Source organism: Bombina bombina, unplaced genomic scaffold (genome assembly GCF_027579735.1).
Source record: "Bombina bombina isolate aBomBom1 unplaced genomic scaffold, aBomBom1.pri scaffold_574, whole genome shotgun sequence".
In the NCBI taxonomy this organism is placed as follows: Eukaryota; Metazoa; Chordata; class Amphibia; order Anura; family Bombinatoridae; genus Bombina; species Bombina bombina.
Genome location: NW_026512531.1, coordinates 646 through 27451, shown reverse-complemented (window position 1 = coordinate 27451; position 26806 = coordinate 646). Strand labels below are relative to the sequence as shown.

Sequence of the window (26806 nt, the reverse complement as noted above, 5' to 3'; positions counted from 1 at the left end):
ACTATCTTATCCTTTTGCTGCTCTTTTTAAGTTTTAAAGAGACAGTAACGTTTTTTTATGGTTAACTTTTATTACAAAATGTAACATGTTTATTGGTTTAATTCATCCTTTGTGACTTAGGATGGATCTAGAGCACACAAAAAATAAAGTTACTTTTAAGAGACAGTAACGTTTTTTTATGTGTCAATTTTTTATTAAAAATGTATTTTTATTTTTCTGAACCTACTCCTAAGGTGATTGCTGTCTAGGAGTCTGTTGGCAATGGTCAATCTATGCCACAAACTTTTCCTATAGTGTCCCTCTAAACTTTATGGCCACATGCAGTGCTCTGCGCTACCTTTCACACTCCACCCGGAGTTGCTCTGCATTTCATGCATTATATGTTTTTCCCACGAGGTAGAAAACATTACTAGAGGAATTATTTTCAATCATTCAGAAAATTGATTGATTCAGTAGTTACTATTCCGAATGGTTCTTCCCTGTTACCTGAAAGAGGAAGATACTTCGGGATTATCTGAGAGAGAATTCTCAAATTCAGATGGAACATTATTTTATTTGATCCTGAGGTTGTTTTTTCTTTGTTTTTAGCTTGAACACCTCCATTTGTTACTTTAGGCGGTTTTAGCTACCCTGGGCGACTCTGACACTACTGGTGTAATCGTTCCTAGTGCGTCCAGCAAGTTATAAGGAATGGAAATTGCATTCTCTATATTTTAAGAGATGTTTCCCATAGCCGACTCAGCTATGGAGGCTGGGCAATCATTCCCTAGGGTGGAAGGAGTAGTTTCCAGCTTAGCTAAGAGAACTACTATACCCTTAGACGATAGTTGAGTTTTTCAAAGGTCCTATGGACAAAAATTAGATAGAGGATGTACACTAGGGCTTACAATGGCAACCAGCTGTGTACTTTGCTACCGTCACTAGTGTGATAGAATATTGATTTGATGCGTTGTCTTATACTACTAAGTCAGGAACTCCCCTGGATAAAACCCAGGATAGGATGAACAGCTTTCAAATTGGCTAATTCCTTTCTTTCAAAATTTTCCCTTCAAGTTATCAAACTGGGAACATAGTTTTCTAGGTTCCAGCTCACAGGGCCTTGTGGTTAGAGCCTTGTTCTATGGATGTACGCTCTAAGTCTAAGCTTTTAGTGTTTCTTTATGAGGGGAAGACCTTGTTGGGACCTGGCTTGACGAAAGTAATCTCTGTTGAAATTTAAAGAATTTCAATAAAAAAAAAAAAAAATAGCCTACTGTTGAATCAAAGACAGCATAAAGGACATACCCCCGATCCGGGATCGGATCTGGTAGGGGGCAGACTTTTCGTCTTGGCTCAGGCTTGGGTTCGAGATGTTCAGGTTCCCTGGGCAATAGAAAATAGGTCCCAGGGATACAGGTTGGAGTTCAAAGGTTTTTCTCCCAGAGGCAGGTTTCTGCTTTCAAGATTATCTGTAGACCAGACAAAAAGAGAGGTGTTCTTGCTCTGTGTAAGAGACCTCACCGATCTGGGAGCATAGTTCCTGTTCCGATTCAGGAACGGGATCTGGGATTTTATTCCATTCTGTTCGTGGTTCCCAATCAAGGAGGGAATCTTCAGGCCTATTTTAGATCTCAAGAGACTAAACAAATGAGATCCTTCAAGATGGGAACTATTCGTTCCATTCTCTTTTTGATCCAAGAGGGTCAATTTATGACAACTGTGGTTTTAAAGGATGCGTACTTGCATGTTCCCATTCATAGGGATCATCACAAGTTTCTAGGGTTTGCCTTTCTAGACCTTCGGTCTTGCTATAGATCCCAGATTTTTCTCTAAGGTTCTGGGTTCACTGTTGGAGGTGCTTCGGTTGCGGGGTATTGCAGTGGCACCCTATCTGGATGACATCCTAGTCCAGGCGCCATTTTTTCACCCAAGCAAGATCCCACACGGAAATGTTGTTATCCTTCCTGCGATCTCGGATCGATTGTAAATTTGGAAAAGAGTTCCCTAGTCCCGAGTACAAGGGTAACTTTTATGGGAACCATATTAGGTTCTCTATCACTGAAGATTTTTCTGACAGAAGTCAGGAAGTCAAAGATCTTCGATACTTGTCTAGATCTTCAGTCCGCTCCTCATCCATCAAGTGGCTCAGTGCATGGAGTTAATCAGACTGATGGTGAACGGCAGGACATCATCCTGTTATTCGGTTCCATCTCAGACCTCTGCAGTTAAGCATGCTCAGGCATTGGATTGAATTTATTCAGATTTGTCTCCTCGAATGCTTCTAGAACAGGAGACAAGGGATTCTCTTCAATGGTGGTTGTCTCTGGATCATTTCTCTCAGGGAACCTGCTTTCACAGACTACCTTGGGTGATTGTGATAACAGAAGCCAGCCTTCTAGGGTGGGGTCTGGGGCTCCTTAAGGGCTCAGGGGGTTTGGACTCAGCCAGAGTCTGTTCTTCCTGTAAAAATTCTGGAGCTGTGAGCGATCTACAATGTTCTCCTAGCCTGGCCTCAGTTTGCTTCGGTCCAGTTTATCAGGTTCCAGTCGGACAAATAACGTCAGTGGTTTACAACAATCATCAGGAAGGAACGAGGAGTTCATTAGTGATGGCAGAGGTCTGACTTCAGTGGGCGGAGGTCCATTCTTGCTGCCTGTTGGCAATCCACATCCCAGGGGTGGACAACTGGGAGACGGATTTCCTGAGCAGGCAGTCCTTCATCCGGGGGAGTGGGAACTCCATCCGGTACTGTTCTCCAGCGTTTTCCCCCGTTTACTTTTCTTGCTCGGATCACGCAGGAGAGGACATCGGTGATCCTCATAGCACCGGCTTAGCCTCACAGGGTTTGGTATGCAGATCTGGTGGCCATGCCATCTTTACCGCCTCTGAAGACTCCTTGGAGATTGGACGGTTAATTTATCCAAGCAGGGTTTTTTTTCTTCATTGAAGACCATGTTTCAGGCTCATAAACCTGTCACTAGAAACATTTATCATAAGATATGGCGTAGATATTTCTATTGGTGTGAATCTATGGGCTACTCAAAGGAGTAGAGTTAGGATTCCTAGACCTTTATCCTTTCTCCAAGAGGGTTTGGAGAATGGTTTATCGTCAACTTCCCTAAAGGGTCAAATCTCTGTTTTTATCTATTTCGTTAATCAAACGTCTGGCAGATGTCCCAGATGTACAATCATTGGGTCAGGCCATGGTCAGGATCAGGCCTGTGTTCAAACCAGTTTCTCTTCCATGGAGTCTGAATTTGGTTCTCTGAGTTCTTCAGGGGACTCCGTTTGAGCCTATGCATTCCTTATATATTGCGTTATCTTGGGAAGTTTTATTTCTTGTTGCTATTTCTTCTGCCGGGAGAGTGTCAGACCTTTTGGTTTCCTTATCCTCCTTTCCATCCGTATAAGATAGTTTTTTGGTACTAAATGTGGATTTCTTCCTAAAGTTGTTTCTGATTGGAACATTAATCAGGAGATTGTTGTTCCTTCCTTGTGTCCTAATCCTTCTTCCCAGAAGGAAGGAATTCTGCACAATTTGGACGTGGTCCGTGCGTTAAAGTTTTATCTGCAGGCGACTAAGGACTTTTTTTCAGTCTTCTTTGTTTGTGGTTTTCTCAGGAAGGCCTAAGGGACGGAGAGCTTCGGCTACTTCTCTCTTTTTTTGGCTGAAGAGTATCCTATGTTTTTCATATGAGACTGCTGGACAGCAGCTTCCAGAGAGAGTTACGGCTCATTCCACAAGGGCTGTTGCTTCCTCATGGGCGTTCAAAGGTGAGGCTTCTGTGGAACAAATTTGCAAGGCTGCAACTTTGTTTTCTCTTTACTCTTTTTCAAAGTTTTTCAAATTTGTCTCGGCTGTGGCCGCTTTTGGAAGAAAGGTTTTTCAAGCAGTGGTGCCTTCCGTTTAAGTTCCCTGTCTTGTCCCTCCCGTATCATCTGTGTACTCTAGCTTGGGTATTGAATCCCATTAGTAATTAAGATTATCCGTGGACTCATCGTGTCTTAAAAAAGAAAAGAAAATGTATGCTTACCTGATAAATGTATTTATTTTTTGACACGATGAGTCCACGGCCCACCCTGTTCTTTTTAGACAGGTTGTGGGTTATTGTAAACTTCAGACACACCTGCACCTTGGCTTTTCCTTTCTCTTCCTAAATTCGGTCGAATGACTGGAGTGGGAGGGGAGGGGCTATTTAACAGCTCTGCCTTGGTGCTCTTTGCCTCCTCCTGCTGACCAGGAAGTGAATATTCCATTAGTAATTAAGATGATCCGTGGACTCATCGTGTCAAAAAGAAATTTATCAGGTAAGCATAAATTTTCTTTTCTCTGGGAAACGTAAGGGGCAGAAAGCTACGGCTACTTCTCTTTCTTTGTGGCGGAAGAGTATCGTTCGCTTGGCCTATGAAACTGCTGGACAGCAGTCTCCTGAGAGAGTTACGGCTCATTCTACGAGGGCTGTTTCCTCTTCTTGGGCATTCAAAAATGAAGCTTCTGTGGAACAGATTTGCAAGGCTGCAACTTGGTCCTCTCTTCACACTTTGTCAAAAAATACTTTTGCCTCGGCTGAGGCTTCTTTTGGGAGAAAGGTTCTTCAAGCAGTGGTGCCTTCTTTTTAGGTTCCCTCCCTTATCCCTCCCTTATCATTTTTGTCATCTAGCTTGGGTATTGATTCCCAATAGTAATTAGATGATCTGTGGACTCGCCGTGTCATTAGAAAGAAAATGACACAGTAAGTCCAAGGCCCGCCCTGTTTTTTTAAGACAGGTCTTTTTGTTATGTTATAAACCTCAGGCACCTCTGCACCTTGTTGCTTTCTTTCTCTCCTTTTGCTTCGGTCGAATGACTGGGGTTGGAGGGAGGAGAGGTGATATTTAACAGCTTTGCTGTGGTGCTCTTTGCCGCCTCCTGCTGGGCAGTAGTGATATTCCCAATAGTAATTAGATGATCCGTGGACTCACTGTGTCAAGAAAAAAATAAATTCATCAGGTAAGCATAAATTTTGTTTTTGTTCTTCTAGTAGGCAGCCTACATGGATTTTTCTAACTACCAGACCGACTTATATGCAAGACATGTTTCCACTGCATGCATGATTTGCTTGTATTTGCTTCTAGTAAGTAGTTTTTAAATGTTCTATTCCATTTCATAGACTGAGCCAGACACAGGATATCCTCATTTTCCGTCTTCTGCATCTTCGGTAGTATACATTTTCTACTAGAAGAGTAATGTTAGGATTATAAGTAAAAGATAACAAATATTCCTTCCTCGGTTAGGGACATACAGTATTCAAATTTTTATATTGCGGACGGACCACATTAATATCATGGGTGGGTTGTACAGTCCTGATTGATTGAATAGGAGCAAAAAGATATGGTCTAATGTTTCGTGCCACTAGCATTGTTCTGTTGCCAAGCAGCAACATTTTGCATGCTGCAAAATCCAAGTAGCTGCAGAGAGGAAGTATGGATTAGAAACAAGTGACAAGCATATAAAGTTGTGATTAGATCTGCAATGCATACTAAATATGTACATTTATCTATGCAAACTACTTCAGCATTAAGTAGAAACCCACATTTCTCCAACATAGGTGTGTCCGGTCCACGGCGTCATCCTTACTTGTGGGATATTCTCCTCCCCAACAGGAAATGGCAAAGAGCCCAGCAAAGCTGGTCACATGATCCCTCCTAGGCTCCGCCTACCCCAGTCATTCTCTTTGCCGTTGTACAGGCAACATCTCCACGGAGATGGCTTAGAGTTTTTTAGTGTTTAACTGTAGTTTTTATTATTCAATCAAGAGTTTGTTATTTTAAAATAGTGCTGGTATGTACTATTTACTCAGAAACAGAAAAGAGATGAAGATTTCTGTTTGTATGAGGAAAATGATTTTAGCACCGTAACTAAAATCCATGGCTGTTCCACACAGGACTGTTGAGAGCAATTAACTTCAGTTGGGGGAACAGTGTGCAGTCTCTTACTGCTTGAGGTATGACACATTCTAACAAGACGATGTAATGCTGGAAGCTGTCATTTTCCCTATGGGATCCGGTAAGCCATGTTTATTAAGATAGTAAATAAGGGCTTCACAAGGGCTTATTAAGACTGTAGACTTTTTCTGGGCTAAATCGATTCATTATTAACACATATTTAGCCTTGAGGAATCATTTATTCTGGGTATTTTGATATGATTATATCGGCAGGCACTGTTTTTGACACCTTATTCTTTAGGGGCTTTCCCTAATCATAGTCAGAGCCTCATTTTCGCGCCGGTATGGCGCACTTGTTTTTGAGGACAGCATGGCATGCAGCTGCATGTGTGTGGAGCTCTGATACACAGAAAAGTCTTTCTGAAGGCATCATTTGGTATCGTATTCCCCTTTGGGCTTGGTTGGGTCTCAGCAAAGCAGATTCCAGGGACTGCAAAGGGGTTAAATATAAAAACGGCTCCGGTTCCGTTATTTTAAGGGTTAAAGCTTCCAAATTTGGTGTGCAATACTTTTAAGGCTTTAAGACACTGTGGTGAAATTTTGGTGAATTTTGAACAATTCCTTCATACTTTTTCGCAATTGCAGTAATAAAGTGTGTTTAGTTTAAAATTTAAAGTGACAGTAACGGTTTTATTTTAAAACGTTTTTTGTGCTTTGTTATCAAGTTTATGCCTGTTTACAATGTCTGAACTACCAGATAGATTGTGTTCTGACTGTGGGGAAACCAAGGTTCCTTCTCATTTAACTATATGTATTTTATGTCATAAAAAAATTTAGTAAAAATGATGCCCAAGATGATTCCTCAAGTGAGGGGAGTAAGCATGGTACTGCATCATCCCCTCCTTCGTCTACACCAGTCTTGCCCATACAGGAGGCCCCTAGTACATCTAGTGCGCCAATACTCCTTACTATGCAACATTTAACGGCTGTAATGGATAATTCTATCAAAAACATTTTAGCCAATATGCCCACTTATCAGTGAAAGCGCGACTGCTCTGTTTTAGAAAATTCTGTAGAGCATGAGAACGCTGATGATATGGTTTCTGAAGGGCCCCTACACCAGTCTGAGGGGGCCAGGGAGGTTTTGTCTGAGGGAGAAATTTCAGATTCAGGAAACATTTCTCAATAAGCTGAACCTGATGTGATTACTTTTAAATTTAAGTTGGAACATCTCCGCGCTCTGCTTAAGGAGGTGTTATCCAATTTGGATGATTGTGATTATCTGGTCATTCCAGAACCACTATGTAAAATGGAAAAGTTCTTAGAGGCCCCGGGGCCCCCCGAAGCTTTTCCTATATCCAAGCGGGTGGCGTACATTGTTAGTAAAGAATGGGACAGGCCCGGTATACCTTTAGTACCTCCCCCCATATTTATAAAATTGTTTTCCTATAGTCGACCCCAGAAAGGACTGATGGCAGACAGTCCCCAAGGTCGAGGGGGCGGTTTCTACTCTACACAAGCGCGCCACTATACCCATAGAAGATAGTTGTGCTTTCCAAGTTCCTATGGATAAAAAATTAGAAGGTCTGCTAAAGATGTTTGTTCAGCAAGGTTCCCTTCTACAACCAATTGCATGCATTGTCCCTGTCACTGCAGCCGCGTGTTTCTAGTTTGATGAGCTAGGAAAGGCGATTATTAGTAATTCTTCTTCTTATGAGGAGATTATGGACAGAATTCGTGCTCTTAAATTGGATAATTCTTTCACCCTAGACGCCACCTTGCAATAGGCTAGGTTAGCGGCGAAAAAATTCTGGGTTTGCTATTGTGGCGCAGAGCGCTTTGGTTAAAATCTTGGGCAGCGGATGCGTCTTCCAAGAACAAATTGCTTGACATTCCTTTCAAGGGGAAAACACTCTTTGGCCCTGACTTGAAAGAGATTTTCTCTGATATCACTGGGGGCAAGGGCCACGCCCTTCCTCAGGATAGGTCTTTTCAAGACCAAAAATAAACCTAAGTTTCGTCCCTTTCGCAGAAACGGATCAGCCCCAAGGGCTATGTCCTTTAAGCAGGAAGGTAATACTTCTCAAGCCAATCCAGCCTGGAGACCTATGCAAGGCTGGAACAAAAGAGAGCAGGCCAGGAAACCTGCCACTGCTACCAGGACAGCATGAAATGCGGGCCCCCGATCCGGGATCGGATCTGGTGGGGGGCAGACTCTCTCTCTTCGCTCAGGCTGGGGCAAGAGATGTTCTGGATCCTTGGGCGCTAGAAATAGTCTCCCAAGGTTATTCTCTGGAGTTCAAGGGGCTTCCTCCAAGGGGGAGGTTCCACAGGTCTCAGTTGTCTTCAGATCACATAAGAAGACAGGCATTCTTACATTGGGTAGAAGACCTGCTAAAAATGGGAGTGATTCATCCTGTTCCATTAGGAGAACAAGGGATGGGGTCCTACTCCAATCTGTTCATAGTTCCCAAAAAAGAGGGAACGTTCAGACCAATCTTAGATCTCAAGATCTTGAACAAGTTTCTCAAGGTTCCATCGTTCAAGATGGAAACCATTCGAACACTCCTTCCTTTCATCCAGGAAGGTCAATTCATGACCAAGGTGGATTTCAAGGATGCGTATCTACATATTCCTATCCACAAGGAACATCATTGGTTCCTAAGGTTTGAATTCCTGGACAAGCATTTCCAGTTCGTGGCGTTTTCTTTCGGATTAGCCACTGCTCCTAGGATTTTCTCATAGGTACTAGGGTCCCTTCTGGCGGTGCTAAGACCAAGGGGCATTGCTGTAGTACCTTACTTGGACGACATTCTGATTCTAGCGTCGTCCCTTCCTCAAGTAAAGGCTCACACGGACATTGTCCTGGCCTTTCTCAGATCTCACGGATGGAAAGTGAACGTGGAAAAGAGTTCTCTATCTCCGTCAACGAGGGTTCCCTTCTTGGGAACTATAATAGACTCCTTAGAAATGAGGATTTTTCTGACAGAAGCCAGAAAAACAAAACTTCTAGACTCTTGTCGGATACTTCATTCCGTTCCTCTTCCTTCCATAGCGCAGTGCATGGAAGTGATAGGTTTGATGGTTGCGGCAATGGACATAGTTCCTTTTGTGCGCATTCATCTAAGACCATTACAACTGTTCATGCTCAGTCAGTGGAATGGGGACTATTCAGACTTGTCTCCGAAGATACAAGTAAATCAGAGGACCAGAGACTCATTCCGTTGGTGGCTGTCCCTGGACAACCTGTCACAAGGGATGACCTTCCGCAGACCAGAGTGGGTCCTGGTCACGACCGACGCCAGTCTGATGGGCTGGGGCGCGGTCTGGGGATCCCTGAAAGCTCAGGGTCTTTGGTCTCGGGTAGAATCTCTTCTACCGATAAATATTCTGGAACTGAGAGCGATATTCAATGCTCTCAAAGCTTGGCCTCAGCTAGCGAGGGCCAAGTTCATACATCAACCATCAGGGGGGAACAAGGAGTTCCCTAGCGATGGAAGAAGTGACCAAAATCATTCTATGGGCGGAGTCTCACTCCTGCCACCTGTCTGCTATCCACATCCCAGGAGTGGAAAATTGGGAAGCGGATTTTCTGAGTCGTCAGACATTGCATCCGGGGGAGTGGGAACTCCATCCGGAAATCTTTGCCCAAGTCACTCAACCGTGGGGCATTCCAGACATGGATCTGATGGCCTCTCGTCAGAACTTCAGAGTTCCTTACTACGGGTACAGATCCAGGGATCCCAAGGCGGCTCTAGTGGATGCACTAGTAGCACCTTGGACCTTCAAACTAGCTTATGTGTTCCCGCCGTTTCCTCTCATCCCCAGGCTGGTAGCCAGGATCAATCAGGAGAGGGCGTCGGTGATTTTGATAGCTCCTGCGTGGCCACGCAGGACTTGGTATGCAGATCTGGTGAATATGTCATCGGCTCCACCATGGAAGCTACCTTTGAGACGAGACCTTCTTGTTCTAGGTCCGTTCGACCCACTCCAGCTGACTGCTTGGAGATTGAACGCTTGATCTTATCAAAGCGAGGGTTCTCAGATTCTGTTATTAATACTCTTGTTCAGGCCTGAAAGCCTGTAACCAGAAAAATTACCACATAATTTGGTATATCTGTTGGTGTGAATCTGCAGGATTCCCTTGGGACAAGGTTAAGATTCCTAAGAGTCTATCCTTCCTTCGAGAAGGATTGGAAAAAGGATTATCTGCAAGTTCCTTGATGGGACAGATTTCTGCCTTGTCTGTGTTACTTCACAAAAAGCTGGCAGCTGTGCCAGATGTTCTAGCCTTTGTTCAGGCTCTGGTTAGAATCAAGCCTGTTTACAAAATTTTGACTCCTCCTTGGAGTCTCAACCTAGTTCTTTCAGTTCTTTAGGGGGTTCCGTTTGAACCCTTACATTCCGTTGATATTAAGTTATTATCTTGGAAAGTTTTGTTTTTGGTTGCAATTTCTTCTGCTAGAAGAGTTTCAGAATTATCTGCTCTGCAGTGTTCTTCTCCTTATCTGGTGTTCCATGCAGATAAGGTGGTTTTGCGTACTAAACCTGGTTTTCTTCCAAAAGTTGTTTCTAACAAAAACATTAACCAGGAGATAGTTGTGCCTTCTTTGTGTCCTAATCCAGTTTCAAAGAAGGAACGTTTGTTGCACAACTTGGATGTAGTTCGTGCTCTCAAATTTTACTTAGCAGCTACTAAGGTTTTCAGACAAACTTTGTCTTTGTTTGTTGTTTATTCTGGTAAACGGAGAGGTCAAAAAGCAACTTCTACCTCTCTCTCCTTCTGGATTAAAAGCATTATCCGATTGGCTTATGAGACTGCCGGACGGCAGCCTCCTGAAAGAATCACAGCTCACTCCACTAGGGCTGTGGCTTCCACATGGGCCTTCAAGAACGAGGCTTCTGTTGATCAGATATGTAAGGCAGTGACTTGGTCTTCACTGCACACTTTTTCTAAATTTTACAAATTTGATACTTTTGCTTCTTCTGAGGCTATTTTTGGGAGAAAGGTTTTGCAAGCCGTGGTGCCTTCCATTTAGGTGACCTGATTTGCTCCCTCCCTTCATCCGTGTCCTAAAGCTTTGGTATTGGTTCCCACAAGTAAGGATGACGCCGTGGACCGGACACACCTATGTTGGAGAAAACAGAATTTATGTTTACCTGATAAATTACTTTCTCCAACGGTGTGTCCGGTCCACGGCCCGCCCTGGTTTTTTTAATCAGGTCTGATAATTTATTTTCTTTAACTACAGTCACCACGGTAACATATGGTTTCTCCTATGCAAATATTCCTCCTTAACGTCGGTCGAATGACTGGGGTAGGCGGAGCCTAGGAGGGATCATGTGACCAGCTTTGCTGGGCTCTTTGCCATTTCCTGTTGGGGAGGAGAATATCCCACAAGTAAGGATGACGCCGTGGACCGGACACACCGTTGGAGAAAGTAATTTATCAGGTAAACATAAATTCTGTTTTTTTTTCATAATTTGGATAGAGCAAACAATTTTAAACAACTTTCCAATTTTTTTCCTATAGAAGAGTAGAGAAGGCGCCACATAGCTTAACACTGTGAGGATATATGAAATATATAACAAGGGTATACAATTTGTGCAATACAGGCAAGCCGGATCCAGAGTATAAAGTGTGCATAATCATGCATTTCCTGCTATTGCAAATAGTCCAAGAATTAGGAACTACTCACACTATAGAACCTGATGGTATAGTACAATTTTCTTCTACTAGATACGACGAGTCCACGGATTCATCCTTGTGGGATATTATCCTCCTGCTAACAGGAAGTGGCAAAGAGCACCACAGCAGAGCTGTATATATAGCTCCTCCCTTCTCTCCACCCCTAGTCATTCTCTTTGCCTATACTAGTAATAGGAAGAGGTAAAGTGAAAGAGGTGTTAATATGATAGTTTTTATTTTCTTCAAGCAAGACTTTTTTATTTTAAATGGTACCGGTGGGTGCTATTTTTCCTCAGGCAGAAGATGGAAGAAGATTTCTGCCTGGAGGTTGATGATCTTAGCAGTTGTCACTAAGATCCAGAGGAGTTCCCACAGAATGGCTGAGGAGTACTTGAGAAGCTTCAGTGTGGGGAACGTTTTTCATGCTACAAGCATTGAGGTATGTGCAGTCTTTTATTTCTGGAGAGACTGTGGTATTTCAGAACTGGCTGACATAGTTCCCATGAGGGAAGGGGTAAGCAGTAATCCTACATATATGAAGGGGTATCACTGGGACTTGTATATTGTTGTGTATGGGCTAAAATGCAGCAAAGGAATGGCAGCATGCTTGACACTGGCAGCATAACGTTTTTATGATTAAACGTTTTATGTTCAATCGTACTGGAGGGTTTCACATGGCTTATATGTTTTATTGGGGATACAAAAAACCCACATGGCTAGTTCCTATACCGCTTTACAGCGGGTTTGTTAGGCAGACAGACATCGCATAATGATGGGCGGGGCCTAATTTTCGCGCTTCAGATGCGCAGTTGATTTTCATATGAAGGCAGCAAGCTCCAGCTCCGGTGGGCCCAAACTGAAGACATAGCCTAACGAAGTTATAGTGAGATTTATCAGACCCCTGAGGGCAGGTAGGCGCCACAGCAGAGCTGTGGCGAGGTGCAGGGGGTTGCTAATCTATTTTGTATAACGTTTTTGGGTAACGTTTTTCCCATAGAGGGTTAATTTGTTCCTTGTGGTGCAATCTTAAGTTACAAGATTAGACACATATATGCTAAAATTGTGCGAGTTATAACATTTTAAAGCAGATTTGGAAAAATTGTGCGCTTTATTTCTTAAAGGCGCAGTACCGTTTTTCAAATTGTTGTTTTTTTCATTAAATAAAGTGTTTTCAAGACTTTTTGTGGTTATTACTAGCCTGTTCAACATGTCTGACATTGAGGAAAGTCAATGCTCTATGTGTTTAGAAGCCATTGTGGAACCCCCACTTACATTGTGTCCCTCATGTACTGAAAGGGCCTTACATTGCAAAGAACATATTTTAAGTGATAAAAGTATGTCTAAGGATGATTCTCAGTCTGAAGAGAATCAGGTTATGCCATCCAATTCTCCCCAAGTGTCACAACCTTTAACGCCCACTCAAGTGACCCCAAGTACTTCTAGTGCGTCTAATTCTTTTAAGGCTGTGACACACTGCAAGCGGAGGGACGCGCAGCGTGTAGATGCAGCTGTTCGCGCTCAGTGTGTTTTGCCTTTTCATCTCTGAGCACTCTGCTGCGTCAGGTCGCGTAGCTGAGCGCTCAGAGATGAAATATTTGATCTTCAGAAGCGATGCGACGCAGAGCGAAGCAGCTGCTTCGCCTCGCGCCGCATCGCTTGCAGTGTGTCACAGCATTTACTCTGCAAGATATGGCTGCAGTTATGTCTACTACCCTTAAAGAGGTATTATCTAAACTGACAGGTTTACAGGGTAAGCGCAGTAGGTCCGGTATTAGAGTAAATGCTGAGCCCTCTGATGCTTTATTGGCTATTTCCGATGTACCCTCACAGTGTTCTGAGTTGGGGTTAGGGGAATTGCTGTCTGAGGGAGAGCTTTCAGATTCAGGAAATGTGTTCCCTCAAATAGACTCGGACGTGACGGCCTTTAAATTTAAGCTTGAACACCTCCGCCTGTTACTCTGGGAGGTTTTAGCGACTCTGGATGATTGTGACCCTATTGTAATACCACCAGAGAAATTGTGTAAGATGGATAAATATCTAGAGGTTCCTACTTACACTAATGTTTTTCCAGTCCCTAAAAGAATTTCGGACATTGTTACTAAGGAATGGGATAGACCAGGCATTCCGTTCTGTCCCCCTCCTACTTTTAAGAAAATGTTTCCCATATCTGACACCATTCGGGATTCCTGGCAAACGGTCCCTAAGGTGGAGGGAGCTATTTCTACTCTAGCTAAGCGTACAACTATACCTATTGAGGACAGTTGTGCTTTCAAAGATCCTGTGGATAAAAAATTAGAGGGTCTTTTAAAGAAATTGTTTATTCATCAGGGTTTTCTTCTACAACCTATAGCGTGCATTGTTCCAGTTACTACTGCAGCAGGTTTTTGGTTCGATGCTCTAGAGGAGTCTCTTAAGGTTGAGACCCCATTAGATGATATTTTGGATAGAATTAAGGCTCTCAAACTAGCTAATTCTTTTATTACCGATGCCGCTTTTCAAATGGCTAAATTAGCGGCAAAAAATACAGGTTTTGCCATTTTAGCGCGTAGAGCGTTATGGCTTAAGTCTTGGTCTGCTGATGTGTCATCAAAATCTAAACTTTTAGCTATTCCTTTTAAAGGTAAGACCCTATTCGGGCCTGAACTAAAGGAAATCATTTCCGACATTACTGGAGGTAAAGGTCATGCCCTTCCTCAGGACAAGACTGTTAAGATGAGGGCTAAACAAAATCATTTTCGTTCCTTCCGAAACTTTAAAGGTGGACCCTCTGTTTCCTCCTCCGCCACAAAGCAGGAGGGGAATTTTGCACTATCCAAGTCAGTCTGGAGACCTAACCAGACTTGGAATAAAGGTAAACAAGTTAAGAAGCCCGCTGCTGCTACCAAGACAGCATGAAGGGGCAGCCCCCGATCCGGGACCGGATTTAGTAGGGGGCAGACTTTCTCTCTTTGCTCAGGCTTGGGCAAGGGATGTTCAGGATCCCTGGGCATTAGAAATTGTGACCCAGCGGTATCGGCTAGAATTCAAGGATTTTCTCCCAAGAGGGAGATTTCATCTTTCACGTTTGTCTGTAGACCAGACAAAAAGAGAGGCATTCTTACGCTGTGTAAAAGACCTCTATACCATGGGTGTAATTTGTCCTGTTCCAAAACTAGAACAGGGGCAGGGGTTTTACTCAAATCTGTTTGTGGTTCCCAAAAAAGAGGGAACTTTCAGACCAATTTTAGATCTCAAAGGTCTAAACAAATTTCACAGAGTCCCATCGTTCAAGATGGAGACCATACGAACAATTTTGCCAATGATCCAGGAGGGTCAATATATGACTACCGTGGACTTGAAGGATGCGTATCTTCACATTCCCATCCACAAGGATCATCATCAGTTTCTCAGGTTTGCCTTTCTGGACAAACACTATCAGTTTGTGGCCCTTCCTTTCGGGTTGGCCACAGCTCCCAGAATCTTCACAAAGGTGCTAGGGTCCCTTCTGGTGGTTCTAAGGCCGCGGGGCATAGCAGTGGCGCCCTATCTGGATGATATTTTGATTCAGGCGTCAACTTACCATCTAACCAAATCTCACACGGACATTGTGTTGGCTTTTCTAAGAACTCACGGTTGGAAAGTGAATATAGAAAAGAGTTCACTAGTTCCACTAACAAGAGTTCCATTCTTGGGAACTCTGATAGACTCGGTAGACATGAAAATATTTCTGACGGAGGTCAGAAAGTCAAAGATTCTAAATACTTGCCGAGCACTTCAGTCCCTTCTTCGGCCATCAGTGGCTCAGTGTATGGAGGTCATTGGATTAATGGTAGCGGCAATGGACATCGTTCCGTTGGCACGCTTTCATCTCAGGCCACTGCAGCTTTGCATGTTCAGACAGTGGAATGGGGATTATGCGAATTTATATCCTCAGCTAAATCTTGATCAAGAGACCAGAGACTCTCTTCCATGGTGGTTGTCACAGGATCATCTGTCCCAGGGTCTGTGCTTCCGCAGACCAGCATGGGTTATAGTGACGACGGATGCCAGCCTCTTGGGCTGGGTTGCAGTCTGGAATTCCCTGAAGGCTCAGCGTGTTTGGACTCAGGAGGAGTCTCTTCTACCAATCAATATTCTGGAACTGAGAGCAATATTCAACGCGCTTCAGGCGTGGCCTCAGTTGGCTTTGGCCAAATTCATAAGATTCCAGTCAGACAATATCATGACTGTAGCGTACATCAATCATCAAAGGGGAACAAAGAGTTCTCTAGCGATGATAGAGGTTTTAAAGATAATCCGATGGACAGAGACTCACTCTTGCCACCTATCAGCAATCTATATCCCAGGAGTAGAGAACTGGGAAGCGGATTTTCTAAGTCGTCAGACTTTTCATCCGGGGGAGTGGGAGCTCCATCCGGAGGTGTTTGCGGCATTGATTCATCAATGGGGCACACCGGAATTGGATCTGATGGCATATCGTCAGAATGCCAAACTTCCTCGTTACGGGTCCAGGTCAAGGGATCCCCAAGCTGTACTGATAGATGCTCTAGCAGTACCTTGGTCGTTCAACCTGGCTTATGTGTTTCCTCCATTTCCTCTCCTACCTCGTCTGATTGCAAGAATCAAACAGGAGAGAGCTTCAGTAATCCTGATAGCGCCTGCGTGGCCACACAGGACTTGGTATGCAGATCTAGTGGACATGTCATCTCTGCCACCGTGGAAACTGCCATTGAGACAGGACCTTCTCATCCAAGGTCCGTTCCAACATCCAAATCTAAATTCTCTGCAGCTGACTGCCTGCAGATTGAACGCTTGATTTCTGAGTCGGTCATTGATACTTTGATTCAGGCTCGAAAGCCTGTTACTAGAAAAATTTACCATAAGATATGACGTAAATATCTTTATTGGTGCGAATCCAAATGCTACTCATGGAGTAGGGTTAGGATTCCTAGGATTTTGTCCTTTCTCCAAGAAGGATTGGAGAAGGGATTATCAGCTAGTTCCTTAAAGGGATACATTTCTGCTTTGCCAATTTTACTACACAAGCGTCTGGCGGATGTCCCAGACATTCAGTCTTTTTGTCAGGCTTTAATCAGAATCAAGCCTGTTTTCAAACCTATTGCTCCGCCATGGAGCTTGAATTTAGTTCTCAATGTTCTTCAAGGGGTTCCGTTTGAACCCATGCATTCCATGGATATTAAGCTTTTATCTTGGAAAGTTTTGTTCTTAGTTGCTATCTCTTCTGCTCGAAGGGTTTCTGAGCTTTCTGTGTTACAATGTGATTCGCCTTATCTTATATTCCATTCTGATAAGGTGGCTTTGCGTACTAAACCTGGATTCCTTCCTAAGGTTGTTTCAAATAGGAATATTAATCAGGAAATTGTTGTTCCTTCCTTGTGTCCTAATCCTTTGTCTAAGAAGGAACGTCTGTTACATAACTTGGACGTGGTTCGTGCCTTGAAGTTTTATTTACAAGCGACCAAGGATTTCCGTCAAACATCTTCTCTATTCATTGTTTATTCTGGAAAGCGTAGGGGTCAAAAAGCTACTGCTACCTCTCTTTCTTTTTGACTGAAAAGCATCATCCGCTTGGCATACGAGACTGCTGGACAGCAGCCTCCTGAAAAAATTACGGCTCATTCTACTAGAGCGGTGGCTTCCACATGGGCTTCTGTTGAACAGATTTGTAAGGCTGCGACTTGGTCCTCCCTTCATACCTTTTCCATATTTTCCAAATTTGATACTTTTGCTTCTTCGGAGGCTATTTTTGGGAGAAAAGTTCTTCAAGCAGTGGTGTCTTCCGTTTAGGTATCTGTCTTGTCCCTCCCGTTCATCCGTGTCCTGTTGCTTTGGTATTGTATCCCACAAATAAGGATGAATCCGTGGACTTGTCGTATATAGTAGAAGAAAAGGAAATGTATGCTTACCTGATAAATTGATTTCTTCTACAATACGACAAGTCCACGGCCCTCCGTCATTTTGGACAGATTATATTTTTGTTTTCAAAACTTCAGTTACCTCTGCACCTTTTAGCTTTTCTTTTCTCTTCCTATACCTTCGGTCGAATGACTGGGGGTGGAGAGAAGGGAGGAGCTATATATACAGCTCTGCTGTGGTGCTCTTTGCCACTCCCTGTTAGCAGGAGGATAATATACCACAAGTAAGGATGAATCCGTGGACTCATCGTAGAAGAAATCAATTTATCAGGTATGCATAAATTTCCTTTTTCTTGACGATAAAATTATCATCATGTTCAGAGGTGAGACGATGCCCTGCCCAGGTTAATTATTTATTTTTTTTCGATTGAAGTGGCAAAGATACTTCTGTTTTTGTTTCTTAGGTTATGCATAAAATGATTGTGAAAATGTTGTATTGGGCTGTAAAGGGAGAGGGGTGCTGATTAATTTTATCTTTTTAAAAGCTTCTGGGGGAACACACATACACACACACACACACATATATATATATATACGTGGAGAAGGAGGGCACTCACAGGATTTGAATAATTTATTTTTTTAATAAAAAGTACATGAAAAATTATAGTCGACGTTTCGGCTCTATCCTGAGAAACTTCAGTTGTTTCTTTCCATTGGAAACACGGCAGGTTAGCCGTAATAAGATGTAAAAATTTGTCCTGAAGAAGGTTCAAGGATAGAGCCAAAACGTCGACTATAATTTTTCATATACTTTGTTTGTATTAAAAAATGTAATTATTCAAATCCTGTGAGTGTCCTCCTTCTCCACGTACTTATATGATTGCATATTGGGGACTGTACCCAGGTCACTGTATGTGTACAGAGGTTAGAGTGCTGGGCTACCGGCTATTTGACACTATATATATATATATATATATATATATATATATATATATATATATATATATATATATATGCACAAGGGAAAACAGCGCTTAAAGAATTCTAAGACAAATAACATGTTAAAAATTACATAAAACAGAGAAAAACGGCAAAGCGCATAAAATGTGAAATAGGTAATAATATAAGTCCACTAATGACTTTCTGATAATGTGTGTCTCCTTACCAGAATCTACCTCAATCTGATGAGGTAAGTTGCCGCACTGCAAGGGGTAATCGGGTTCCGGTACAGGTGTGTCGATATACTGATGAATGTCTTTTATAGTTTTATCCACCTTTTGGAGTATGTAGTAACAGAATAGCTCACATCCAGTTCTTTCCTCCAAAGTTACTCAAATATGGCATCCACCTCTTGGAGTATGTAGGTACAGACTGATAGAATAGCTTCTGTTTGGCTCCTCACAGGAAAATAAGCCCATATAAAAGAGAAGAATCGTATATAGTGTAATAACGTTTTTAATATACAATTACAAACAGAACATACAGTGTGTCAACTCACAGGAAATAACCTCAAACTGTGTGAGGTATGTTTAGAGCATAAAATCAGTCACTCCATTCAAATTGAGCACGGTGGAAAGTGTAAAAGAAGTTTAGAAACCAAGTCTGCATGTAGTACAGCGTAATGCAGGAAAGGCACAAAAGCAACGGTTACCCAATAATTAAAATAGTCTCATTAAAACAGTAGTAAGACCCTGACGCGTTTCAAAGGATGAAAATAGATTCCTTCTTCAGAGGGATGATACATGACTTTAAGAAGCGTCCATATAAGTAGGGAGAACGGCGGCACGCCCCCCTCTACTATTGGACACAATCTAAGTTACGTAATAAGTGACGTATGTGTCACTGTGTGTGAGTATGAAGGAGGTGGTGTCAAGACACACCCACCCTGTTATTAGATACTAGTCAATCGTGTTACGTAATACATGTCACTATAGATGCGAGAACATATAATAGCGCTATATTGCGTATATCTGGACACAATTGCCCTGGACTAGGACTACAATTTATAGTGCTTAGACTTATAGTAATTAACTGCTATATAAAAATCTACATACAAGACAAGAGAAAATATTTATCTAAAAACATACATTGCTAAGATATAAATAGATATGCACTTAATAAAGTTTATATGCACTTAATAAAAAATATTAATTCAAATAAATAAGATTATATATATTGTATTCTACACAATATAATGCTTGGGTGTGATTTCTATTTTGCTTGGCAAACAAGGAGTTAAATTCAAGATAAAGCAGAAGGGGGAAGGCAGGGATTGACCTCTGAGAGCTGTTAAAAAAAAAAAAAAAAAAAAAAAAAAAAAAAGGAATGATCTGTGGTGCATATCTGAGCTGTGGTATGCTGGCTGAAGGAGATCTTGACACTTGAAGACAGCAACACTTGCTGCACGGGGTTACCAGGGGAGGAAACGGCAGGAACTCCTCCTCTTAAATACTTTTTCTCCAGCTACCAGACATATTTCAGCATTAGGGTAGTCTGGCACAAACTGCATCTGCCGAACACCACTGCATGTGCCCAACACCACTGCATGTGCCCCACCAACAAGGACTAGATTGAGATTGTAGGCGGGTCCACTGCTGTCAGGCTTCATTAACTTCTTTAGAGGCTCCAGATGTCTTGTAGAGTGTGCAGGGGATATGCAGCATGCTATTTCTGCTGTCCTGCATAGTCTTTCTGCTTTATTCCGGGGATTCCTCTCAACTCTTTAGAGCCCTATACAGTATACTCAGCAACTGCAGTGATAGGCTAGTCCGGGCCTGCTGTATTGTGTCACTGCTCCCGCTCAATTTGAATTAATGCAGTTGATGGGACCCAACACTCAGCTGTCTCATAGGAACACATAGGAACTGGGGAGTGGTGTGGGACTCAGCACTAAGCCTGCTCAAAAAAACATTGACAAAAGAAGCTCTGCCCCAAGCTATATTGAATTTGAATTACTCACTTTCTAAAATGTGTATTAATGTACAAGGGTCTCTATTCAGATGTCCACTGGTTTATTATTGCTGTCCATAATTCTGCCATATTTGGAGTCTTTACATTTATAATCTTTCACATTATTTACCTCTAATTATATGTTATTACTGTTTGCCTCTATTAGTATTACAAGAGGAAAATGTGGGCATAAAAAATGGTAACCAAGGAGTTGCTTTTATGTGTATACATCTAGCCTGTTATATACTCTCTCCCACTCGCACATTGTTTTCTTTGCTGTTATTCTAACGCCAGTGGCCGAGGTGATGTGGAGCAGCAGGCTATTTTAAATCTGCTCTCTATGCTTAAATCTAACATTAGTAGAGGACAATGCAGTCTAAGAGTTAATGTAAAAATATATATTAAAGGGACAGTCAAGTCCAAAAAAAACTTTCATGATTTAAATAGAGCATGTAATTTTAAATAACTTCCCAATTTACTTTTATCACCAATTTTGGTTTGTTCTTTTGGTATTCTTAGTTGAAAGCTAAACCTAGGAGGTTAATATGCTAATGAAGGGATTTTCTTTCTTTTTAAACAACAATAATTCTGGTGTTGACTGTCCCTTTAAGCACGTCTGATATTTAATTAGATCTCATATACAGCGTAAACACAACATCCTTTAGTTAATATGTTTAGTTAAGTACTAATATGTCCTTGTTAGATGTTACGTTTATCGATGTTTTAATGCTCACCTCTCATATAGTTCGGCTACATAATGCCTATAATCACAACTATGTCACTTTAACCTGCCTGCCTTCCTTATCCTGTCACTTTAGGCTACCTGCCCTATCCTATCACTTTAGGCTACCTACCCTATAACCAGGGGTGGAACTACAGGGGGTGCAGAGGGTCCCAACTGCGACCGGGCCCACAAGGGTGGGGGCCCAGCTTCAATAAAAAAAAACGTTGACCTGCCACTGCCTGCACTGATATCATGTGAGTGTGACTTGATGCTTTACTAGTGCCTCTGTCTCTGACTACAGGGGTTAGTGTTTCTGTTTTACCCATTGGTGTTTGCATGTGTGTGTATGTATGTATGTGACTGTGTGTTTATTTATGCATGTGTGTGGGCTGGACCATGTCACTGACTACTATGGTCACTTTATAAAGTACTGGGGTGGGTAGGGTCAGGCCAGCCATCTCACCGGCAGGTTACAGACTGTGTCACTAACTCACTACATACAGTACTGGTGGGTTAAACAGTGTCACTATATACAGTAATCGGGGGCAGACCATCTCACAGACTGTGGGCACAGGGTACCTCCTTTTGCAGACATAATCTGATTCACATTTTTTTTTCTGTGTTAAATGTTAAAAAAAAGAAAGAAAAAAAAGATATTTATCAAATTGACCTTTTTTTTGGGGGGGGGGGGTTGGGGGCCCTTCTTAGATTTTTGCACCTGGGCCCTGTGGTTTCTAGTTACACCTCTGCCTATTACTTTAGGCTACCTGCCCTATCCTCTCACTTTAGCCTGCCTGCCATATCCTGTCACTTTAGCCTGCCTGCCCTGCCCTATCCTATCACTTTAGCCTGCCTGCCCTATCCTGTCACTTTAGCCTGCCTGCCCTATCCTGTCACTTTAGCCTGCCTGCCCTATCCTGTCACTTTAGGCTACCTGCCCTAGCCTGTCACTTTAGCCTGCCTTAGCCTGTCACTTTAACCTGCCTGCCCTATCCTGTCACTTTAGCCTGCCTGCCCTAGCCTGTCACTTTAGGCTACCTGCCCTAGCCTGTCACTTTAGCCTGCCTGCCCTATCCTGTCACTTTAGCCTGCCTGCCCTAGCCTGTCACTTTAGGCTACCTGCCCTAGCCTGTCACTTTAGGCTACCTGCCCTAGCCTGTCACTTTAGGCTACCTGCCCTAGCCTGTCACTTTAGGCTACCTGCCCTAGCCTGTCACTTTAGCCTGCCTGCCCTATCCTGTCACTTTAGCCTGCCTTATCCTGTCACTTTAGCTTGCCTGCCCTATCCTGTCACTTTAGGCTACCTGCCCTATCCTGTCACTTTAGGCTACCTGTCCTATCACTGTTTCTTATCACTGTTTTCTCCATCGTTAAGCTCACCTACATCTAGTTTCTTGGTATATTGTCTCATTAACATTGCTTGTATACCAGTGTAGCTTAACCGTCATTGCAGTTTCTATTCCTTGCATATATTTTATATATATATATATATATCCGCGGTCTGGGTCTTGTTTAAGGATTATGGCCTCGGAAGTGTCTGCTCTCCTTTTTTACATCTTGGAGAAGAGAGCGATTGGCAATTCTCTGATGGCTTGACCTTTTGGTCTCAGTCGTCCTTGACTTGGTTCCAGTCGGATATTATCACTTCAATGGTTTATTTCAACCACCAGATGGAACTAGGGGTTCCTTAGCCATGTAGGAGGTGATTTGGATTGTTCACTGGGCAGAAGCTCACAGTTTTCTGTCTGTCATTTTTTTTCCGGGGTGGACAATTGGCTTCTCAACAGATAGATATTTCATTCTGGGCAGTGGGATCCTGTTCCAGAGGTGTTTTTTAGGTGAACCCTCAAATGGGGGGGGGGGGGTATGGAATTGGCTTCTGAGGGCGTTTTGACAAAATTCCAAGTTTCCAAGGTATGGTTCATGATAAAGTGATCCACTGACCGCCCGGATAGATGCTGGCTGTTTTCTTGGTGTTCAGTCTGGCATGCCTATTCCTCTGTTTGTTCTCCTTACATGAGTCATTACTCGTATCAACAGGAGAGAGCAGCTGTGTTTTCTATTCACCTCTGCATGATCTCGCAGGGCCTGGTATGCTGACTTAGTGGTAATGTCATTTCTCCACTTTGGAGAATGTCCCTAAGGAAGGACTTTCTGAGCAGGGTCCCTTTTTTCATCTAATTTTCATTTCTCTGATGCTGCCTGCTTGGAGATTGATCGCTTAGTTTTGTCGATGACTGGGACCATGACTCAGGCTTGCAAGCAAGTTTTTAGAAGTTTTGTCATAAATTATGGCATACTTTTTTATTGGTTGGAATACAGGACTAAGCTTAAGTAGTGGAGTCTGGATTCCTAGAATGTTGTCCTGTCTCTGGGATATCTGGAGAAGGGTTTGTCTGTAAGTACCCTGAAGGGTCAGATTTTTGCATTGTCTTTGTCAGGCCCTGGTCGGAATTAGGCTGTGTTTAAGTCTGCGGTTCCACCTTGGAGTCTAACTTTTGTTCTTAAAGTTTGCGGCAGGCTCTGTTTGAGCCTTTTCCTTCCATAGATATTAATTTATCTTGGAAGGCTATTTTTTCTGCTCAGAGAGTCTCAGAATTCTCAGCTTAGCAGTATTATTCACCTTATCTTATCTTTCTTGCTGATGAGGCGATTTTGTTGTACTAACTTAGTACAAAATCTATCTACAGGTGACAGAGTTTTCGCCAGTCTTCTGTGGGTTTGTTTTTTCTGGGACTCAGAAAGCTACAGCTACGTTTCTTTCCTTTGGTGAGAAGTATAATTTGTTTGGCTTAGGAGACTAATGGATAGCAGCCCCCTGAGAGAATCACAGCTCATTCCATTAGGGCTGTTCGCCTTCTTGGGTTTTCAAGAATGAATCTTCTGGGGTTCAGATTTGCAGGGATGCAACTTGGTCCTCTCCGCATACTTTTTCAAAGTTTTATAAATTTGATACTTTTGCCTCGGCTAAGGTTTCTTTTGGGAGAAAGGTTCTTCAAGCAGTGGTGCCTTCTGTTTAGGTTACTTGTCTTGTCCCTTCCTTATCATCTGTGTCCTCTGGCTTGGGTATTGATTACCAACAGTAATTGATGATGATCGTGTACTCACCGTGTCATTAGAAAATTTATGCTTACCTGATAAACACGGTGAATCCACAGGCCCGCCCTGTTTTTCAGACAGTTTTTTGTTATATAAACCTCAAGCACCTCTGCACCTTGTGTTATTTCCCTTTCTCTCCTTTTTTTTCGGTCGAATGACTGGGGGTTGTGGGCAGGAAAGTGATACTTAACAGCTTTGCTGTGGTGCTATTTGCCTCCTCCTGCTGGCCAGGAGTGATTTTCCTAACAGTAATTGATGATGATCAGTGGACTCATCGTGTCAAGAAAGAAAGAAATTTATCAGGTAAGCATAAATTTTTTTAAATTTTTTTTTTAGATGGTAATGCTTGTTACTTGTGCCCCCACTTCCATTCATACATCTTTTATATTGCCGATTCTTCGTTTTAGCCTAGCAGAATATCCTCCCCTTAAATTATTCGCTCTCTCATTGGACCATAGGTGGAGCCCAATAACAGGAAATTATACATGTAAAGAGTGGAAGATGAGATCTCACGCCTACAACTATAATTTTCTATATTTGGAGCCCAAGAGTGGCCATAAAAGTTCTATTCCCCAGAAAATCGTCCCTTATACAGTAAAACACTGTTTTGAGAAGTCCAATATTCTACACTAAGGGAAACTTTATTTATAATTACTAAATAGACCTCCTAGATCTTAAAGGGACAGTCTACACCAGCATTTTTATTGTTTTAAAAGATAGATAATCCCTTTATTATCCATTCCCCAGTTTTGCATAACCAACACAGTTATATTAATATACTTTTAATCTCTGTGATTTTCTTGTATCTAAGCCTCTGCAAACTGCCCCTTTATTTCAGTTCTTTTGACAGAATTGCAGTTTAGCCAATCAGTGCCTGCTCCCAGATAACTTCACTGCACGAGCACAGTGTTATCTATATGAAATACGTGAACTAACACCCTCTAGTGGTAAAAAAATGTTAAAATGCATTCTGAAAAGAGGTGACCTTCAAGGTCTAAGAAATTAGCATATGAACCTCCTAGGTTAAGCTTTCAACTAAGAATACCAAGAGAACAAAGCAAAATTGGTGATAAAAGTAAATTGGAAAATTGTTTAAAATTACATGCTCTATCTGAATCATGAAAGTTTATTTTGGCCTAGTCTGTCCCTTTAATTTTAAAGCTTGTACTTGAGGTCTATGAGAGGCCTTGCTATGGTTAGGAGGTTGGAAAAATGAGAGCTTTTGTTCTCTTTATACTATTGTTGTACACGTATTATTTTAATAACTTGCTGCATGTTCTTCAATTTTCAGATCATATTTAAATATTGTATAACTGCCAGAGACTCGTAATGGTACAAAAATGCTTATGTATGCTTACCTGTACCTGTACATTTAGATTATTTTCTCTCAAGAAATAAATAAAAAAGCTTCTCTACCTCTCCAAGTAGTTATGGAACTAGTTGTTATGATCTAGCATCATGCCCTTAAAAGGGACATAAAACAAGTTGGGATAGAGACAAAATATAATATGTACTTTAATTACTGCCTTGCCATTAACCCTTTATTTTTAGTTTCTGAATTGTAAAGCTCGAACTCCTACCCCCCCCCACCCCCCACCCCACACACACACATTTCCTTCTATGGCTGTATCTATATCAATCGTTGTTTTGGTAGAAGGCTAATATGCATAGGGATTATCTGCTGGAGCATGCCTAGAAGCTGTGAACTCAGTTGAAATACAATGCCTGTGTCTAAACACTGATTAGAGAGGGTGGAGTTGGCTGCTCCAAGCATCTTAGCTATGTAATTCATTTTGCTTATTTTTTAAATGTATTTATTTTAAAATACTTGTCAGCAATTTTTAAACATTTTTTTAATGCAAACTATTTTGAATTAATTGGCCCTTATAGGATATGCACCAATCTCAACCTCTTTTACGTCCCTTTACATTTAGATATGTATTAGTAAATTGTAGTTATGCTAGGGAGGACTCACAGTTTTGCTGATAAAAAGTAAAAGCAGAGTTCAATTTTTATTAACAGTTTTTTGGGTCTAATAGGGTCACATCAAGGGATGCTTTTGCTTTTTGTGGTGAAAGATTTCTGTCATGTTGACACATTTCTTCTGCACTTGTTATTGTTAATTCTTAACAATCCTGTAATAATCATTGAGGGGTCTTACGTCTGCCTTGTCTTTCTGTAGTCTATGAATTGAGCTACCTTCCAAGACATTTGGCCTGGATCATGATCACCCACACTGTCTTCATATACCCAGAGCTGTTACCTGTTTGTGCCCTGAAGCCAAGAGGTCCACGTGACAGGGTGTTCTTCACCAAGCCAGAGGACAAGTAGGTGGCAATGACTTATCTGTTCAATCTGCTTTCTGTTATATCTGGACTAGATGAATGTTTCTCAAATGTGTGAGAGCAGATGGTGTGATAGTAAAAAATATTTTTGCCCAGATTACAGTGCACTTTTGCATATTTATAAAATGTTGTATGAATACAAATGTTTATCAGCCTAATGTTTATACAAATTTGGTTTATTTTGCTGCAAACTCTAAACTAAAGCTCCACCAATTAACCTGATGACTATAATTACCTCATC

At 42.1% G+C, this 26806-nt stretch overlaps 1 protein-coding gene across 1 annotated transcript in view; it reads left to right on the top strand.

Moving 5' to 3' along the window:
* Positions 1-26547, top strand: part of LOC128644346 (uncharacterized) — a gene marked incomplete at its 3' end in the record, with an annotated part of 161922 nt that extends 135375 nt beyond the window's left edge. The window contains 1 exon segment of the mRNA XM_053697000.1: positions 26403-26547. Within this exon segment, the coding sequence (XP_053552975.1) occupies positions 26403-26547 (145 nt within the window).
* Positions 26548-26806: the final 259 nt, after the last annotated feature.